General features: G+C 40.0%; 1 protein-coding gene across 7 annotated transcripts in view; it reads left to right on the forward strand.

Moving 5' to 3' along the window:
• The window catches only part of GBF1 (golgi brefeldin A resistant guanine nucleotide exchange factor 1), a 99,342-nt gene that overhangs the window by 50,928 nt on the left and 27,733 nt on the right, over positions 1 to 20,681 (forward strand). For 4 of the 7 annotated variants that reach the window (XM_038140474.1, XM_038140475.1, XM_038140476.1 and 1 more), the window contains exons 4-11: positions 5,209 to 5,340; positions 10,258 to 10,376; positions 10,991 to 11,099; positions 11,459 to 11,519; positions 13,186 to 13,240; positions 14,677 to 14,751; positions 16,095 to 16,130; positions 19,882 to 20,017. In XM_038140474.1, the coding sequence (XP_037996402.1) occupies positions 5,209 to 5,340; positions 10,258 to 10,376; positions 10,991 to 11,099; positions 11,459 to 11,519; positions 13,186 to 13,240; positions 14,677 to 14,751; positions 16,095 to 16,130; positions 19,882 to 20,017 (723 nt within the window). The remainder of the gene's footprint in view (positions 1 to 5,208; positions 5,341 to 10,257; positions 10,377 to 10,990; positions 11,100 to 11,458; positions 11,520 to 13,185; positions 13,241 to 14,676; positions 14,752 to 16,094; positions 16,131 to 19,881; positions 20,018 to 20,681) is intronic. The other 3 variants (XM_038140479.1, XM_038140481.1, XM_038140478.1) reach the window with 2 other exon arrangements.

Genomic DNA, 20,681 nt, shown 5'->3' on the forward strand with positions numbered 1-20,681 from the left:
TGCTGTAGTTGCAGTTTTGTCAGAGCACCTAGAATCAGTATGCATGTACTGTTCTGCGCCTGTTACCTAGGGACTCTATGTAAAGCAAATTCAAGCTCTCTGAAGATTTTTAGAGGAACAAGTTACTATAAATCTTTTTGCTAGATTTTTTAACTTCTAAATTAAACTGCTGATAATCACAGGACTAACTCAAAAAAATTTCTCATTTCCCTGCAATCCTGCATTTTGACCTAGCTGAAATTAAGCCAGTACTTATTTCAGTAGTTAAAATATTTATGAAAATCTAGGAAGTGTGACCACTCCATACTTTTAGGTGGTTTTAAAAGGCAAGTACAATTTTGTCCTTTTTCCTTGGAACACATTCAGTCTGACTTGCTGATCCAGACTGCAGGGGCTTCTCATCCTTTGGGTGAAAAGACAAAATGTTTTGGTGTTTGTTGGGTGAACTGAGAATAAAGTGCATGTCACGTAGGCCAGAATGGCAGTGTTTGCAGAAAGTGGTTTCGAGGATGACCCAGGAAGCACTTGCTGATACTTCAATTTTTTGTGGCATGAACTGATTGAGCCCCAAAGCAAGAGTCCGGAAAAGCTGGATTTCTGCTCTGTTACAGTGTTATCTTTGCCTTTTTCTCACCTTAAGAAAAGAGAATGTCTGTTCATTGTACAGTTCAGTTTACAGGCAGGGACCGTAATGCTGCATGCTCTGAGCATTGCTGCTGTCTGAGCTCGTCTCGCTGGAGGGGTGCGTGGGATACAGCTCAGACAGCTTTTCTGAAGGCTGGGCGTCAGAGGCCAACAGCTGCTGCATAAGAGGAGTCCAGGTCATGTGGTTTGGGTTGCAGTTGCCTGTCCTCGGGACAAATGATGTTGAAATAACTTGTCATAAACAATTTTTTCTTGTTCATTTACTCTGATTCGGAACGCATAGCCGATCCTGATAAGAGTCATTCAGGAGTGAAGAGTTGAACTGCCAGAGAAAGCAGCTTATGTGAGCGTTTTAGATCAGGAATGTGCCAACAGTGTGCTAACAATAAGAAAACTCGTCCGAGGGGGACCTGCTCCTGCACTTCAGGAGAAAAGGGACGCCAGAGGTCTGATGCAGTTTGTTTGCTGAAGTTCCAGAATGGCTGGATGGGATTGCTGAAATGGGAGTTAGGTGCTTAAACATGAATTAGTTGATTAAATATCATTATAGACATGTGTGTCTAAGTGCAAATAATCCATGGGAAGAATGAAGGAAAGCACTGTGGTCTCAAAGGAATTGTGTCCTCATTAAAATTGCCAGGCTGAAGGGTTGGCTTTTTGATACATTAGTTAAGATACTCTTTCCTTTCTTTCCCATTTCCATGCACTGCTTTAAGCTAGCTGAGCATTTCTGAGTGTTGTGCTGATGCTGGTCTCCATTTGCTTCTCTGAAATTTTGTTGAAAGGACCTGTGGGGAAAAGAATGGGAAGTGCTTTCCAGCTAGTCCCTAAAGCAGACCAGGCTCTTCATTTAAGTCTAAGTAATGTTTTAATATATTTTTCCCTGACTTTGAGTAGATTTCAAAGGAAGGCTGCTTGAAGGAGTCCCTTGTGAAATTTTGTTCTCTTTGTGGATAGTTCAGTGTTTCCTCTTGTAATACCCTTGGCTGAAGTATGCTTACAGGTTTGGTGGGTTTTCAGATGGATTTTTAGTTTGGTTGGTTTTTTCCCCCAGAGCTGAAACTGGCTACTTAAGTAGAGTTCTTGTTAAAACACTGAGAAATGTCTCTTGCTGGAAAATATACTTGGAGAAATGTCTGTATAGGCAGTTCTCAGTTCTCTCACTGGTTGTAGTTACCTCACTTGTAATGCCTGAACCTGAATGTGGCAGAACAAGAACCAGAGTTGAAAATTCAGAGCTACTTTGTTTTGGACTGTTGTTACAAACATCAAGTATGTACTTCCTAACATTTACTATGTACCTTATATAGCCTTTGTTTTGTCACAAGGAATTATTAAAGTAATGAATGATTTTGCTGCATTTTCTGAGGTTCCTAGACATTTTCAGGAGAGTGCAGGATTGCTTTTACAGTTAGGTCTTAGCAAGAGTTCTGTTGTGTCTCTTTCATGAAGTTTTAACTTGTTGGACAGAGCAATTCCTTCTAAAGACTACGGTCCCACCTTGCCAAAGTATTGTGAAGAGAATGCTGTTCATTTCCTGCTGTTCTGTGCTCTAGATCAAACCTGAGCTGTAGAGGAAAAGCCAGTGTGGAGTGCACCCTGCAGTTGTAGCTATTGATGCAAAAGGGCTGGCGTGTTTGTTCTGGGCACTGCCACCTTTGGTGCACAAGGCTAAGAAAACCTGTTGAGGAAAGAGCTTCTGAACGAACTTCATTGGCCTCAACAGGATTGAGTTAAAAGAAGAGGTTATATGTTTGATTTAATGGCTTGTTTGCAAAATTGTCACTGTATTAAAAACCCAGTAGCTTTAGTATGGAAGTGGATTTAAAAATCCAGGTAGCTTTAATGACACATTCAGATGCTGAACCTTCTTTAGCCCATGAAAGTAATCTGTTTCAAGACAGGATACAGCAAGAACAGCTTCAGTATCAGTGTTTTTCTGTGCTCCGAGACTTCCCATGGAAGCAAAGAACCAGTACCAAGATTAAATTCTGCCTTGAAAAGGGAGCTGGTGACCCTTGTAAGTCCTCAGTGCTTGCAAATGCTTCTGGTAAGAAGAGCTCATAGTAGTGATTAACTGAATACTCCTCAGGTACGAGCAATGACATCGATGTTTATTGACACTTAGATCTTTCAGACAGTAGTTATTTAGTGCACTAAAAATGCTCTCTTTTTGTCTGACATGTTTTTTGATTTTTTTATTAATACCGCAGTACCAACTACCCAGTCTAAACAGTTTTGCAGCATAAACCATCAGTTTCAGAGAGCTTAATGTAAAGTGCTTTTTATTGTGTAGTCTGGAATCTGTGAATATTAGGGAAAGTGGCCAAAGTTGCTGTGTAATCCACAATATGTGTCTAAGTTAAATCCTAATCATGACAAGCTCTTTTCTGATCTTCATGTAAGTTGCAAGTTTCAGTTAGACTGCAAGGGAATCTGATCTTTAACAACATTAAGATTTACAATTCTAATTGAAAGGAAAAACCTGATTCTCTCCCTATTCTTGTAAAGAAAATATCTATTTGTTGTCCCAAAAGATGTATTAATGGAGGGTGTGATGCCCTATACATCCTTTGCTACCAAGTGTATCTTCATTGTCTGCTGAACTCCCATTTTTCTTACTAATCATGTGCAACTTTTTCATCCTGGAACTCACTGGTTTGAATAAGACTGGAGGAATCGACAGCATTATAGTCTGGTCTGTAGAAAGGATCAGTTTTGGGAAAGAAGAAATTGAGTTTTGATCCCTAGCAGTCTTAAATGCTGTCCAAGTGCTTGTAACCAGTCAAGTGCTCCATAAAGCACACTTAAATAAGCATTAATGTAAGTATGTCTTATGATCATCTGGATTTCCATGTGCTGTTCAGAGGTGACACAATTGTAATGTTACACCAGCATATTATCTGACAAACTGGGGGAGTTGTTCTTAAGCCAAAAAGGTTGAATCATCATGTTCCTTTGAACCCCACACAAGTGAGGGGTGTTGGTCTTATTTGAACTGGTGGCTGAAACATAAGAGGTGGCATAATGATTCCCAAAGTCCCTTTTTAATTGTAGTTTTGCTTTAGTTAAAAGCACTTTTATTTACTTCTTTGTGCTCTTAACTTTTAAAACATAAGCCCCTGTATAGTTTTTCCTCCTTTGCTTCCTTGCCATAATTTGACACAGTTATGTTAACATAGTTTCTGGCAGACTTTTTTGCTTTGATACTTAAGTCCTCTCAATAGGAACTGTGATAAAATTTCAGAACGAGGGGTTTGGATTTTTTTCCCTCAGCAAAATAATTGAATTATGTTGGTAGATAGAAAAGCAGCAGCTTGTCTAAGGATTCAGGAATTGCAGTCGTTTTTTATTCCCTGCCTCAAAGAAGCTCATATGACAGATAAGTTCAATATTTGATTGTTTGATTAAGGGTATAAATGCCAGTGATCCTGTGACACTATTAGCCATTAGACTTGTTAACTTTTATTAGGAATAAAAAGTGTGTTTCAGCAAGTTGAGCCCAGTGTTGTACTTAAATATTTCTGGTCTCAAAATTATTCAAGTTACTTTTAATGCATTCCTCTGTGCCTGTGTACTAGCTGTGTTGTGGTTGCCTTCACCTGCTTTTTAATGCTTTTTCTCCTAAATCCCCCTCAGGGCTCCTCTTATCTTGATTCCTCCTGTTTTATTTGGTTGGGCTTGGTTTTTGTTTTGGTTTGGGTTTTTTGTTTGTTTTTCTTGGTCAATTTCCCTAGTTCTGGTTATTCTCTTCTGTATTTCTTTTCCATTCCCAAAGCATCTCTTGATCATCTTGGAAAGTTCAGGAAGCTTGTTAGTTGTTTTTTCTCCAGCTCAATAGCTCAGTGCTCTCTAGTACTGCAGCTTTAGAGGGGGTCCTTGCTGGCCAAAACAGCAAGTAGAGGGGTGCTCTTTCTAATTGTTTGGTTGAGAGGCTTACACAGTTATTTTGAGAGCAAGACAGAAGAGTTTTTAAGTTAGGGTATCTTGTGAGGCTTTCCTGTCTTTGCCAAGCAAACATTTAGTGTAGCAGAAATGCGATTTGTATTCAGGCAAAGAGCTGCAAGAAGTCCAGTGAACCTGGTTGTACATCTGTACTTTGCATGTGATTAGTGTGGAGTTTTATCTGTAATAGGATGTTACAGGGGTGGCAGAAGGTGGGGCAGGGTCTATAGAGTTCATGGGTTCACACAGTTCCAGGAGTAATAGGAAAATGCAGCTACATCTGCCAATGAGTTAAAGCATAAATTTAGGCAGCAGTGGCCTCTGTGGCGTTTACAGAGTGTTCCTACAGTCAGATTTTAGAAGGCTCCAGAAAGCTGTTTTGAAGAGTGCAAGAAAGTGAACTTTACAAAGCATTGCATTTAAAATATACACATATACCTGTGTGTGTTTGTGTGCGTGTATATGGAAAAGCAACCCTGACCTTCCCACCAGCCTTCTGAAACTAACCTAGGGCAGGGTTTTTTTTCCTCTGAGATGAAAAATGTATCTTCTTAAAGAGAAAATGAATCCTAATGAATCAAGTCTAATTGTCTTTTTAAAATTATTTTTATTTTACAGAGCTATCTGAAATTGAACCTAATGTCTTTCTTCGGCCTTTTCTGGAAGTAATCCGTTCTGAAGACACTACAGGCCCCATAACTGGATTGGCACTCACCTCTGTGAATAAGTTCCTCTCATATGCACTAATAGGTATGTTATGTGACTTCGTGGGATTTACCAAAATGCCAGCCAAATGCCTCTGTGAGCTGTGTCTTTGGCCAGGATACATGCTTGCAGTCTTAATATGGAGATTAGGGAAATAAGAAAATTGTCATTAACACTGGGGAAATCAGCATCTGCAGTTTCTTAATATCTTACTGGCTGATCTTTCATGGTGCTACAGCCGTGTCTGGAGACAGAGCCAAAGCCTCTGCTCTGCCCTGACTGCTGTGTGTGCTTAGGGCCTGCTGCAGGACTGTGCTGGCCACCAGCTGCTTTTTAATGCCCTCCAAGCAAAAGGGCCAGGGAGGGAAGAATACCAGCTCGGATTACAATGTTGTAACATGTAGAAACACAGTAGGATTTATTTAGTTTTGTGGACTAATATTTCTGCTCTAGAGGGAAGATGATTTTTTGCCCAGTCCCAGACCTTGTCCAGTGGTGTGCCAGTACTCTTCATTTCCACAATTGTCATGGCAGAGACTGTATTGCTGCTGATCAAACTTTCAAATTTGCACATTTTTCTTTGTATCTGTGAAAGACTAATAATGTGCATGTGGTCAGTTCCCGTGGCTCAGCTGGCTTGTAACTCATTAGCTGCCTTTCTGTCTGCCATCAATGTGTCACCCTGCTGTTAGTGGTACTCGATTTTTCTCTGTAAGTTCTGTTAGTACTTCGTGATCATACCTGTGTGAATTACAAAACCTGTTATCCGTGTTTGTTTGTACATAGTCTCACTTAAGGAAAATAATTTTATCAGTCTTCCTTCCCCCTGAGTTTGGATCTCTCAGTTCTTTTTCTCCTTTGCATTGTAAGGGAACACTTTGAATTTTTGGTTGTTTTAAATATTTAGTTCTTTAGAGATAGCCTGAAGGCAGTTGGAGAAAGAAAGGGGCTTTACATCTGTGCAGATCACTTTTGCAGGAAAGACACAAAACTAAAATGAGCAAAAATAGAGACTTGCAGGAAAAAAGATTCAAGTGTTGGATGAAAATCTAGTGTATGAGGACTTCAGTTTGTAAAACATGTCCCTCTGAAGAATTAAGCAATAATGCAAATATATGACTTTCAGCATTACAGTGAGGGGTGGACTCTTCTTCTGGGCTTTTATGATCTGAATCACATGTCCAGGCAAATGTCTGCACAGGCAACTGACTATAAATGCTTGATTTGAGGCAGAAACAGGAAAAAATGGAGTTTAGAATTTGTAGTCTTTCTCTAGCTACCTGTTGTTTAGAATATTAATTGGGTCACTCCAACAAGAGTGCATCCCTGTAGCTGTTGGTGATTGTGTGTCTTTGTAGTAGGCAGGGGATGACTCTCTGCCTGGCTTTTTTTCTGGGTCAGAACTTGTAACCTAAGACCTTCGTTGTTGCTTCAGGTGACATTCAGAGCAGCCTTGTCCTTTGTGCTGCTCCAGATACCAGTTAGGCTGGGATTAGTGGTGCTGGCTGAACATCTGGCTAGGTTGTGTTGTTAAATGAAAGCTTTTTGGTGTTATTTCTTTTTGTAATATGAGACTAAAGGTAGTCTAAAGACTGCTTGCCTAAACATGGGAAATGCTTAAAACTGTTCTTAATGTACAAATCTGTTTCAAACTATACAGAGCAAAAGAGAAGAATGCTGGCATAACCATGGCAGGCAAATTGCAGCGTGGCAGATATTATAGTGTGCTTTGGAGCTGCATAATGACAGGTGAAGCCAGCACTTTTTAAAAAAGTGACATTAGCTTTGTCTGTTCTGTGAGTGGTTGGTTTTTGCTGCTCACACTGAGTTGAAAACCAGGGTGCAGTGAAAGGGCCAAATTCCTCTGACAAATTTCTTTGTTTAAAATGGCTTTCTTTTCCCATTTCCAAAGTGTTTCATTGCTAATCCTTGTGCAGTCTTATTGCTTTTTTATTCTGTCACATGTCAGGTGGTTATCTGTCTCCTTTTTAGGCCAGTATTCCTGAGAGGTATGTTTTAAAACCAGTTAGAAAAGAATAATTCTTGAGTAGAGTTTAAGACTTCTGATCTCTGGTAGTATGAAATGGGAATTCACTAATGGTATAGTGTGCAATCACAGCTCAGTTAGATAAAATTACTTGATATTCACCATGTGTGTGTTTTAGCAGGAATAGTTAGCATTGCAGTGATTATCCTCTGCTCTAAGTACTTCTACAAGAGTTTTAGTTGATAAATTACACAGTAACTTTTAAAGTACTAGAAAACTGGTAATACTAAACTCCTATTGATTTTTATCCCTCAGATTAGTTATTTTCTTGCTCAGCAGTTTTGCACTAGCTAGTGAGTTGTCAGCCTGCCGGATGAGCTTAAACCTTAACTATAGGAAGACTAGTGGCTAAATTTCAGAATTAGGTTTTTCTGTATTTCCCTCAGAAAAAGTATGTGCTTTTTTTATTGTCCACAGCAGCTTTTGATTCCATTTCTAAAGTTAGCTTTCCCTGATGTTGCTGGAAACTATATATCTATAAGTAAGTAGCTGTTGCTCAGCTTCCAGTGAGAGGACTTGCTGTTTAAGGGGTTTAAGACTTGTTCTCCCCTCCACTTTTTCTGTCTCCTTGGTGATTGATATTAGTTCCATTAAAGGTGTTACTGAGTAGGCTTCTGGCTTTCCTGAATTCCCTCTGGTTCAGAGCCTGGATTTTCTGATTTCTGTTTGTTCTTTTGCCCACCTGTTGTAAGACTGCGCCCAGTATGAAACATGTGTATCTAGATGGGGTGTCTAGATCTTTGCATTGTAGATGGCAATTTTCAAACTGTTATTGTGCTCACTCAAACTTCTTGTTAGTGATTCTGAGCAGGCATCGATACATCTTTCTGTGCTGTTTTCTCACAAGGGAACAAAGATTTTTGTCTGTATCTTGTTTCTGCAAAGCAGAAGTATCTGTGCTTTTAATTGAACTCAAGAGGCTTTATAAATTGACCTGAATTTGTAGTGCTGTTCCAGGGAGCCAGAACTGAAGTAGTCAGGCGTGATGTGTGTTGGGAGAGAGGTGTTGAAGGTAGCGGCTAGAAAAGTGAAGTAGTACTCACAGATCTGTTAAAGAAGCATGTGCACAACTTGCCTGCATTTCCTTTTCACACAGACTGTTTTATGTGTAACTGTGATTAAACATATCCGTAAGACTGGAGTAACTCACATCTCCTGGAAAAGGTGACAATGAAGTGAATCTGTGGGTGCTGCCTGTGAGAGCCTTTTCTGCAACAAGTTGCTTTTTCGTCTTGATTCCCACTGGGCTGCTTTCCACTGTGGTTGTTGAGGTTGGTTAACAGTAATGCTAATGTAGGTGCTGGTGTTGTAACACCACTGGTCTTTGCCTAATTTAATTAAGACAATTCAGAATGCGCCTACATTACCTTTGGTGATTTATGCTATTACCTCCATGAATAAGAGTGCATGACTCACCAACCTATGACTGATTTTATTGCCTCTGGTAGAAGAGTAGTAGCTTCTCACTGGATTATAAGCCATTATTGAAGGTATGCAGAGGACTGCTTTTGGCAGCCAGGCCTCTTACCTAATGCTTCCAGTTTTGTATCCTGTTGTGTGCTGCTGCTAAATTGAGTGAAAAGTGACCGGTTGGTTTTAGAACAGCCGTCTTCAAAGCTCAGTGAAGTTTGTTTGACAAAACAGGAGAGGAACTCGCTCTAAACTATGCAAGATTTCTATGTGTATGTGTGTGTGAACGATGTCAAAAGTAATCCAGCTCTGTTCTTAAAACAGATGTGTAAGAGATGGCAATGGCAAAGTGTTGCTCCTATGCAGATTTATGTCATTCTAAAGTACGCTGGTGCCATTTCAGTTTTATGCAACTGTGAGAAATTTCTTACCCTGCAGCTCAGAATAGGAGTGTGGTAGAGGCTGCTGTCTCTGGACCACAATAAGGACAGCTTTCTTTAACACCAAGGGCTTATAGCTCTTCCTAGACGTGGATGTTACTGGAGTCAAAGAGGGAATCTGCAGCGCTTCTCTGCAAACCTTACAAGGTCTTGCTTGGTTCCTCTGTCAGCATCGTTGTTGCTGGAGTTCAAGAGGCCCCATTGCCAATTAATGAGGTATTAAGCAATGTTTAGGTTGTCTTCTTTCTTTCCTAATGACTGTTTAGGTAGAAGGGTATCAAGATTCTTGCCCAGTGCCATATTGTCTAAGTGAGAATGAAATCAAAGCTAGAGGCAGCTTTTCTGAAGCCACTGTAATGTAGCACAAGATACAGTTACTGGCAACAATCTCATCCTAAACATTCTCTCAAACTGCACCATTGTTTGTAGCTGCAAAAGACTGAAATGGAGAGAAGGAGCCTTGATGAATGATTGGAGTGGGAGGCCTGCAACTCTGATATCTAAACTGTGATTGTGTCTGTCTGCTGTTTTCTCTGGGGAAACTACTGGTCTGTTCCTTCCCAGCTCTCATTCCTTGAGAGGGATGTAGAGCAAGAGACAATTTTCCCTTCTCAATTTAGTGGAACCTGTTTGGCATTTTCTTCTCATGAGAGTAAATTTTAGGTTCCCTGTGTTTAAGAGCTGTTCTGTCTTTATTCCCAAGGAGGCCCTGAATGCATTTAGTAGCTGATTAGGCTGTATTGTAGAGAACAGGACACAGTCTTAGAAGTTAACTTCCAAAACATAGAGAACCGGTAACAACGGAATTGTAATTATTTTCTTTGTTAAGTTATATTTTTTTGCAAATATAAGTAGATTCTTGGTACATCTTTCTGAAAGCTCCCAGTTATAAAGCCTTTCTATTAGTGGGAGGTGAGCAATGTTCTTGTCAGGTCAACTCAGTGCAAGTCACATAAATTGAGGAAGCTGAAGGTCACACAATATCTCCATGTACATGTCTCCCCACAGAGGTGGTAGACTGTAGATGACTGTTCTGTGACATGTCTCTTTTATTCTGTTATTCAGATCCCAGCCATGAGGGCACAGCAGAGGGGATGGAGAACATGGCAGATGCTGTCACTCATGCTCGATTTGTGGGCACAGATCATGCGAGCGATGAGGTTGTCTTGATGAAAATCCTACAGGTAAGAGGAGAGAAATGGTAATTACCATAACGGTGGCTGCCTGTTGTGGAACATATCCTGTTACATAGAGATGAAGAGGAGGAAGCAATGTTTTGACTCTGCAGGAGCTTAGTGACAGACTTTATTTTTAAACAGATGGCTCATATACCTGTGGTAAAAGCTTTTCCAAATGAAAATAGTTAAAAGCTTAAATTAAATTATTTTAAAATTATGAACTTGATAATGTGGTAGTGTTGATAATCCTACCTTGTGCATGGTCTGTGTTGGGGGAGTTAATTAAGAATATGGAGCTCTCAGACTTATTTTTGAGAACAGTTTTTTTGTAGAGTCAAAACTGTGGACTGTCGGTCTGTGTACTTCTGCGCAGATATCTAGTTCCTGAATTTAAATATTGCATAGCATGCAGTGTATTGGACCCCTTATAGAAATGGGTCAGAAGATCATTCTTGTCTCCTATTTGGCTTCTTGAGCACATATTCAGTTTGAAATGATTCCAGGAGAAGCCTCCTTAGGTTTTCTGCTCATGGCAGTCTTTCTTGAGGAGACCAGCCTCCTCTTGGGAATGCATGCAAGTATCATTGCAGTGTGGTACATGTGGGTGCTGTTCTTCGCAGGTGTTGAGGACGTTGCTGCTCACCCCAGTGGGAGCCCACCTCACCAATGAGTCGGTGTGTGAGATCATGCAGTCCTGTTTCCGCATATGCTTCGAAATGAGGCTCAGTGGTAGGTTTGTTCATCCTTCTGCCGTTAAGAAATTGATCGGGTTTCCTCAGCATTAACTAGTTCTGTTGTAGAGCATGCATCCATGGAAAGCTGCTGAGCTTTATATTATTGTGTCTTTCTACAACTTCATGGATTTGTTGGGCGTTCGCTGTAGGAGTTTGGACTGCTTTTTTTCCCCAGCTGTGTAGCGCCACCGTGTGATGCCGTGACCGTTTGCAGTAACACGGGGTTGGAGCTGGTTTTAATAAATTTGCCGTAATCTCTGTAAACAAGACTTGGAGGGGAGTCTGCTTGAAGAAGCCTCTTGATAATATCACACTGAGTAATGACACCTGTGTTATTTGTTTTTGTCTTCGCAGAGTTATTGAGAAAATCTGCAGAGCACACTCTGGTCGACATGGTGCAGCTGCTCTTCACAAGGTAAACCTGCTTGTGTTTGCCTCAGCATTGCCGAGATGGCCCTCTAAGGACAGGAAGATTCCACACTTCCACTTAAGGGCCCTCAGAAAAATCATCCAAAATGGTCATTATTTAGAGGTGGAGGGGGATGAAGGATTTGGCACTTTTCTCTAGGGCTGACCCTGTCAGACTGCGGGGAGACAGAGGTAGGGAAGGTTGCCTGGTTTAGGGTGTCCTTTGAGGAGAGATGGACAGCCAAGTAATGAAGAGCTTTAGGATAGAGAACCAGTTTCAGGACAGAGAATGCAAACTTCACTGAAAAAAAGGTTCTCTAAAAAAATATAGCTCTCTTTAGCAGAGGGAACAGAAAGGGTGTTGAATACTCACACACTATTTTCTAGCTGAGAGCTTTTTGACCTCACACATCAAAGAACATTTAAAACTCTTGAAATCGTGTGTCTTGGACAAACATTCTGCCCTTTCCAGCACCCTTCAGGTAATTAAGATGACTTCTTTAAAACTCAAGTAAGCTAATTAACTTCAAAACTGTTTCTCCATATAGTGAAGTAATCACAGACTTTCCCTGGGTATTGTAAAAAGGAAATTTTTACAGGTACATATATACTTTTAGTAGAAAAACATTTTGGTGAAACTGACAGCTTATGAGACACAGTTGCGTCCTATTTTTTTCCCATTGTCACACAGTTCCGATGAGATCTCATTTTCTTCTCCTCTGTGTGCCCTGCATCGTGCATTGGATGAATGTTGGGCAAAGGCAGAATCAATCTCCTCAAAGAGGAGAAACTACGTTACTTTTTCTCCAAAAGCATATGTGAATTTTACTTGGTGCTTTTTAATTACTTACTGTGTAATCCTCTCCTCTGTCCTTCTTGATAAGGCACGGAGATACCATCACCATCTGTGCCTGTGGACATTGGGATAGACGTGCAAGGCAAAGGCAGCAACTGCAGGGGTGATTCGGCCATCTTGGTTTCCCGAAAACGAAACAGCCAAAGCTGTGCTCCAAGGCTTTTATACCCTCATCAAGTAAAGACAGAACTGTAGTAAAGAAACAGTAAAGAGAGAGAGAGAGCAGGGTGTGTGGAATTGTAGAGCTGTACGTGCTGCCGTTTGGTCGCACAGGTGAGAGCAGCCTACCTCATTCTGAGATGGGAACTGCTTATCTCCAAAGATTCAGCTTAATGTACATCTGCTGCCCTCCACAGTTGTGTTTATATGATGCTGACCACAGGATAACTGCTGGGGTTTCTACAAGTTCAAAGAGAAGAATTGCCTTGACTAGTAATAATATGTACACTGCAAGAGTCCTGGTGTGGATGACACTGATGCAGCAGCTGCTTTTAGCAGCATCAGAGAAACCTGTTTTGAACAGATGTAAATAGTCCACTACTGAAAACATACAGTGAAGGAAAATAAATGGTCTCTACATGGCAGGAAAATCAATATAGAAAAATGGCCATTAGCTGTAATAGCGTGCAAAGCACCTCTCATCTATACTTGTGTGGGTTCTTTCCCTTGGCAGATTTTGGCAGGAAAAGAAATTAGGAGAGTCTCTCTTTGTGAAGAAAACATAATTTGTGTTTTTTAGTATCTGCAGCATAGCTGGAAAGGCCAGCCTGTTAATCCATATAAGCTTATGTGTTTTGGCTTGCTCTTTGTATTTCAGGTTGCCTCAGTTTAAAGAAGAGCCTAAAAGCTACATGGGAACGAACATGAAGAAGGTAAGACCCAGCACTGTGTTCACTGTTCTGCTCCTGTCTTTGGCTTGCGCTCATTTCTATTCTGTTTGTTTTCACACTTGTATTTCTTCGTTTCTACAAATCCCAGTTCACTGAAAGAGCATGTTTAACTGCATAAATGAACATAGGTTCATTAATTCTGTGGGGTTAAGTCCAGATAGCCCAGTGGCAAATCTTTTTAATGATACTGCTGCCTAAGTGAGACAGTCTGGATTCTGGAAACAGCTGTCAGTGCTGTGGGCTAGAAAACCCTAGCAAGTTCTAGGACCTGATGGTGTCATTGTCTGGTTATCTGCTGTCTTCTGCTCTCTCCCCAGCTTCTTTTTCATCATTCTTCATTCACTACAGGTCTAATATTGAGCTCTTGGGATATATTTTTGTCCAGTTCCTCCTGTGTGGAAGGGAAACTTTTTGAGGCTGGTGAAACAGCATGAAAGCATGAAATTAGCTTTTGTAGAAAAAGCTTTGGTGACTTATAGAAAGGACAGCATTCTGTGGTGAGCACCTTAGTTCACATGATCAATGCCATCTCTATTAGCAGCCAAATCAAAGTAGGCTTTTCTTTATCTCCCTTTCCCTAAATGTACAGTTTTCTGATGGTGGAAGTCCTAGATTTGTTCAACTCCACCATCTTGATCAATACAGTGAGGTTTTTAGTAGCTGAATTCAGTATTTCAAATACCATTATGTGATCTTATATGATTGTTAATGTACCAATTTCTTATTGAAGAGAGGTCCTATTGAGGAACTCCATATATACTTCCATATTCTTTATATTCCATATGAAGAATGTCAGTAAAGGTTGTTTGATTCTGCTGTTGAGAGCAACAGGATGGGGAGAAGTGGGTGCTAGAGAAGAAATAACCACCTTTCAGCTTAACACTGAATATACAGTTTATAGCTTCCACTCTGTTTTTATTTCAATAAGTTTAGAAAAGGGACAGCATAGGGTAAGCAAACATTTCAGAGCCATTACAGAAGTGTTTTGAGAGACTGAATGCTGGTGCTTGAAACCTAGTAAGGCTTAGGGCTTTACTTCTTGTATGGTAAACCAATGACTGCTTGTTTCCCTTGCTGTGGGAGAAGTCACAGGATTTGTGATGGTGGTAGGCTGGCGTACGGAAAGCTAAAAGAGATCAGGCTCATGTACAGCAGGAGGCAGGCTTTGTATGGTCTGTGTACCGAAGGTGTGAAGTGAAGGTGACTGAATTTAGGAAGGCTGCCCTTACCAAGTGATGGCTGCTCTCAGCTCGGTTAAGTGATGCTCTGTCTTGTGTCCGCTCTGTGCAGTTACCCTGTACTGTCTCTTTGCTGTGCATGCCAGGAGTGTGCCCTGCAGCCTTGCACTCTGCCAGGTTATTCTTCTCTTTGGGTTTATTTTGCTTTGTTTAAACCATACATTTGCCTATCTTTCACAGATTTCTTCAGGTCTCCTCAACAAACTGGAGCTAAGTAGTGGGGAACAGCCCAAAGCCCTGAACCAGTTAGAGAGGGTATTGATCTTTAAGAACCTGAAGGTTGCTCTCTCCCTTCTCCCTTCTTACCTTACTCCCCTCTTCCTTCTCTTGTAAACGCCACCTGAGAGATAGTTACGGTGTGTGCAGCAAATCTCCCTCTACTCATTTGACACAGCATGGCTTTTGGAGACAGTGCATGCCATGGTTGCTTTGCAGTGTTGTGGCTGCAGCTGGGGCAGGCTTGGGAGCGTTCCCTGTCTTGGTGAGTGCCACCTAAGACACCATCACAGCATCCTCTGGAGGAAGGGAGTGGGAGGGCATGGGTAAGACTTGACAGTGAAATCCCAAAAAAAGAAAACTTAAAAAGTATAGATTTGTCTCTGAAGTGTTGTGTGTCTTGCCTGTTGATCTTAATTATAGACATAGCTCCTCCATATACCTGAGGAGTCTTTCGACCCAGCATGCCTTAAAATTTTTTTAGTCAGGGTGAATCTCTGAGCTTTGTTACTTGGTACAGGGCCACAGAGTTCAATGCTTTCTGAAGTTTTTTTGAAGGAGACTGCTGTATATTTTCAACATCTTTTGTTCGTGTTTCTACTGAAAGTATGTGTCCCAGCACGGTATATGCTAGTGGGGGATCAGTGGGGCCAAACTGATTTACGAAATGTGTTAGTCCCTGCCAATTTCCCTAGAAAATACTTCTAAAGAAATACTGTAGGCATGCAGATTATTTAGTTTGGGTCAATCATAGTAACCTGAAAAACTAACTTAGGACAGTTCTCAGTTTTCCATGTTGGTTCATAAACTTAATGTAGCTTTATTTTTTATCTGCTGGTAATGTTACTTAGTCCAGACAGAGCGGAACAGGACATTTAGAAATGTCTTTTGTTAGAAACTCTTTTGTTCTGTGTCTAAGACAAAATAGTTAAATGAAGAGGATAGTTGCAAAGGCAGTGGCTCAAGACTTGCAGATTTGTGCAGAATTACACAGAAAAGAAAGACTAAGAAATGTTTCCCTTTGCAGTAGAAAGCGTTCTAGGTAAACATTGAGCTCTGCTGTGAGAGTGAGGAGGAACATACATCTGAATTTTCACAGATTTTTGGGGTGGGTTTTGTTCGTAGTTGCCTAAGATGCATAAATGCATTTCACCAAATAACCTTCATTAGTTGCTGCAGTACAGGCAGGTACGAAAATGAGATGACTGGATTGCCTTGGTGTCTCCAGGATTCGGATCGTGGACTGCGTTCTCTCTGCATGCTTTTGTGTCTTGAACGCTACTTGGTGTGCTGAACAGTTCCATGCTGCATCTAGAATGAGCTCATGTTTTAGTATAATCACTTTAATTACTAATCATTGGCCCCTGCCCTTTTCTCTTGAGGCTTACAGTATCTTATGGAAAAACAAACGAGTACAGGTAAGGTGGCTTGTAGAAAAATGAGATCTCATGAACCCTTTAAAAATAATCTTGTAGTATTACATTTTTCTTCACCTTCCTAGACCTTAGCTAGGGTTTTATTTGTAAAACCTCATCTATCAAAGGAAGCATTTGGAATCTTGTAATTTTTTTCTTCTATAATTTTGTGGACATTTCTTTATGCAAAGGTAACTCAGATAAATGTAATTGAATCTATACAGAATTCCAAGATGAATGAACAGTACCTCTGAACTCCCTCTCTCATTTCTAAAGAATATTTTTAAATACCAGCATCAAATGGTTTTTACTGTCAAAAGTACAAGCCTCATGTAGTCTCAAGGATGTTGATCATTAGAAAACTAATGTAACTCTTGTATCACTGATCATGGAAGAGGGAATGAGAGTTTTAGATAATGTGTAAGATTCAGGATATGTTAATAGTCTATTAAATGCCATTTAACTGCTGCATTTAATCAAAAAGGGAATGTTAGGTTTAAAATATCAGTGTGTTTACATACCATGAAGCTTTCCAGAGAAACTGGGAAATGTCTTGGAATTGAAGGTGAAAACAAGATTTAGAAATAGTTCCTTTAGTTAAAGGCTAACTGTGCAAGTGTTTTTTACATTTTTTATACTAACATTAAAAGCAAAGAGATGTGAGATAGTTACCTTTTAATTCAAAGAAAATCCTGAAGGAATGACGTTACTTTGCTGTCCTTTGATACATGTATTGTGTTAGAATTCTCAAAGTCAGTGTTTGTTTGTTGAAACAGCATTTAGCCTCTTGACACTGGTGAAATGTTTTTATTAAGCATTTCTGTTCGCTTCTGCAAATTTTTAAAGCTGTGCAATAGTTTGCTGCATTGAAGCAAAAGGAGATAGCAAAATAAAAAGGAGGGAGGGCAAAATTATATGGGAAGTACTCCTACGTAGTCCGACTAGGTAATTCTAATAAAAGGATACCTGTTTTTGTAGAATGTGGAGATTGGATGGTATGAGATGAAAAAGACCTACTGGGTAATCTCATCTCACCCCACCCATCCCTCCACTCCCTGCAGAAAAAAAAAAAAAAAAAAACAACACAAAAACCAACCAACCAAACAAAAGAACTTCCACCCCCCCAAAAAAAACCAAAACAAAATAAAAACCACAAAAAATTAAACCCACAAAAAAACCCCACACCAACCAAAATCCCAAAAAACACCACAAAAAAAAAAAAAAAAAAAAAAAACAAAAAAAAAAAAACCCAAAAAAACCCAAAAAAAAAAACAAAAAAAAAACCACCTAAAAGGTCTAATAAACTTAGATTCTGGTCTAAATGATGTATAATCTGATTAAATGTTTTGGAATCTTTAAAAATCAAGTAAGTCTTCTTGCTTGCCTGACTGTGCTGTTTCCCATCCATATGAAGCTGTTGTGACTCAGTCTCTGAAAGATGGCCCAGGTTCATCGAAATGGTGCCATCTTGGAAGTTAAAACAAAACAAAGGACAATCACAGAGGGTAGATTTTGTGTTTGAGGAAAAATGCTTTTTTGAAAGTACTTGTGTTGAATTGAGGTGGTATTTGGTGTTGGATGAAAGGGAAGATTAGAAACAGTAACTAAGTTGTCAGGTTGCATTGTCTGATAGAATGTTTCAAACCTTTGGTGTTTCTCAGGAGGGTGATGAGGGCAAAAGGAGTGGTACCTGCTTAGCCTGTATCAGTATCTCAGCTCCGTTTTGCTGATTCAATTTTGCATCCTGCTGCAAGTTACTTTTAACCTGGCAAATAATAACTGGATTTAGTAGCTAGAAGCAATGTTTTGAAATTGTGTGAAATGGACTTTTTTTGGTTTAACACATAATGCTTCCAGGTTTCCTTCCTAATGAAAGTAGTTTGGTACCATGAACTATAAGTATTCAGATCTTACTGTATAAGTTACTGAAAAAAAAGAGAAAAAATTACTGCTGTTTCTATAAAAGCTGGTAGGTGAAACTATCTGATCTAATTTGTAGGTTAAGCCTTTAATAAATGCAGCTATTGGTAGTATTTAAGGCTCAGATTTTAGAAATTGGCAAGAATCAAGAATAACACATTTTCTATAGCCCTATGAAGCAGTAAATAAGAAAGATGAGAAGCAGTATAATTTTGGCATGAAAGGTTTGTGATCCATAAACATTTTAAAACATTTTGACATCTGCAAAATTTTGGTTTTAGCTGTGTGCTTCTCATGTAAGTATTTACTAGAAGCTGTGGTTTAGAAGATTCTTGCTGCAATATTTGAAAGAAATAACAAGGAACAAAGTAATTCTGAATCTGTTAATCAGCACACTCAAGGAAACTGTAGCACAGCTAAAACCTGGGGATTAGTCATCAAACAAATGCAATTTGTGGTGTGAAGAACAGTTACACAAATGGTTTACTGCAGTGGGATATAACATTTTCACAAGCTTTGTTTAAATGGGAAGAAGTACAAGCAGAGGCCATATACAGGGAGTTACAATTCTACCTGGAAAATGGAAAGAGAAGGAAAAACAGTGGTGGAACTTGGAAGATTTATTGGCATTTAAGAGTAGTAGTAGCTGGAAGCAGTTAAGTTGCAGAAAAAGGAAGAGACTGAAGAATATAGCTGTCTTCTACATAAGCTAAATCTGATGCTAGAGATATAAGAAATAAGGAATATTTTAGCCCAAAATAAAATTTGACTGTGATAAATTTACAAAGAAGAATACTGAACAGGGCCTGGTACTGAAACCTGCTGAATGGTTTCCACAGCATGCAATATACCTGTTCAGTGCCTAATTTGCTCTCAGACTGAGGAGGTGGCAGCATCAGAAAAGCTGCCTGCAGCTACCAAATGCAAGAGTACATGCGATCCTGCACTTGGAGGAACTTATGTTGTAAGGAACTGGTTTTCATGCTGGCCAGGGCCATTAGCCATGTGACTAAATATTGTACTGTTTTTCTGGAGTTCTGCAGCGTTTCTGCATGCCTGAAATAGCATGCTGTGCAGCAAGTGCCACACAGTCTGCCCTGCTCCTGTTTTTGTTCTTGTTTTCCCAATCAAAGTTCTGTGTACAAACTAGAAGTAGAATCTTGGTCAACAAAGATATCAAAAGTTAAGGTTAGGTTTAGAAGAGAAGTAATGACAGAAGGCAGGTGAAAGGAGACTGAGGTTTGTTTCTATATTGCTGAGGTAGTATTTGCAATGCACCAGTAGCAAGTGAAGTGTTAGGAATACTTGTCAATAGTGAGCATGGCATTGCTGCAAAGATGAAGAGTGAATTGAGGCAAGAGGTCAGTGACAGAGCTGCAGCATGCTCATGCTGCTCCAGCTTGATATATAGATGGTGACATTTTAGCTTCATGTCAAACTGAACTAATGCTTACTTAGATACTTTAATTGATGCCCTTTGGAAGTCTAGGAGCTTTGGTAAAAGCAGAGAGGTTTGAGATGTATAGGTCTAAGAGAATTCTTTTTCCAATTTAAAGTTGGGAGGTATTGATAGGGAATAGGGAGTGTTGTGAGAATTGAACTGTTAAGTATATATTATAGCAGAGTCCCTTGATTTAAGTGTGGAGTGTTGGCTAATATGTGGGGAGTCAGGGGGTAGTTTGCATGATTTTGAGATGTTGATTAATTTGTGTGATATATTTAAGTGCTACTGCCTGACTTCAAAGTTTTTGAGGTAGCCTTTGCGAGTTGACTTGTGTGATCCATTATGCTATGTGGTTTTACAACACTGATATTAATGATTATTTGTTTTCAGTTGAAAATGAGAGCTGGAGGAATGAGTGAGTCATCAAAATGGAAAAAGCAGAAGAGATCACCTAGGCCTCCTCGACACGTAACTAAGGTCTCTCCTGGGACAGAACCATCAGCAGGCAATGCTACTAATACTACAGGTAAGTTGAATCTTTTTCAAGAGACCAGACAGCATCCATGCTAGAGCTTTTTTGAATCTACCTGTATTTAATTTCTCCTAATATATTATTTTGCCGTAATTCTTTTCATATTAGTTCTCAGTGACTGTAGCAATAAAACATATCATAGCTTTTCAGGTCCAGGAGAAAAAGTTTTCAGGAAATGGAATACATATTGATGAGAAAGGCATGGTCCTGCAGATAACTTGGCAGCATTTCTGTGCTTTCAGCATGCCTCATAGGGGTAGTTTGGACAAAAGAGAACGGACACCTGGAGAAGTGGCTGAGGTTATGGACAGCCATGCGGTGCAGAGGAGTTGGAAGATGAAGCAGGTAGAAGAGACTGAGAACAGGAACACTGACAAGAGGAGAGCCGAGGGCAACTAGTGACAGGACAAGGCGGCGTAGTCTTAAGCTGCTCCAGGGGAGGCTTAGCTTGGACATTAAGAAGAATTTCTTCACAGAAGGGGTGATTAAACATTGAAATGGATTGCCCAGGGAGGTGATGGAGTCACAGTTCCTAGAGGTGTTTAAGGAAAGACTGGATGTGGCACTCGGTGCCATGGTCTAGCTGACATGGTGGTGTTGGGTCATAGATTGGACTCGATGATCACAGAGGTCTTTTCTTACCTAATTGATTCTGTGA

This window comes from Motacilla alba, chromosome 6 (genome assembly GCF_015832195.1).
Source record: "Motacilla alba alba isolate MOTALB_02 chromosome 6, Motacilla_alba_V1.0_pri, whole genome shotgun sequence".
NCBI classification, from domain to species: Eukaryota; Metazoa; Chordata; class Aves; order Passeriformes; family Motacillidae; genus Motacilla; species Motacilla alba.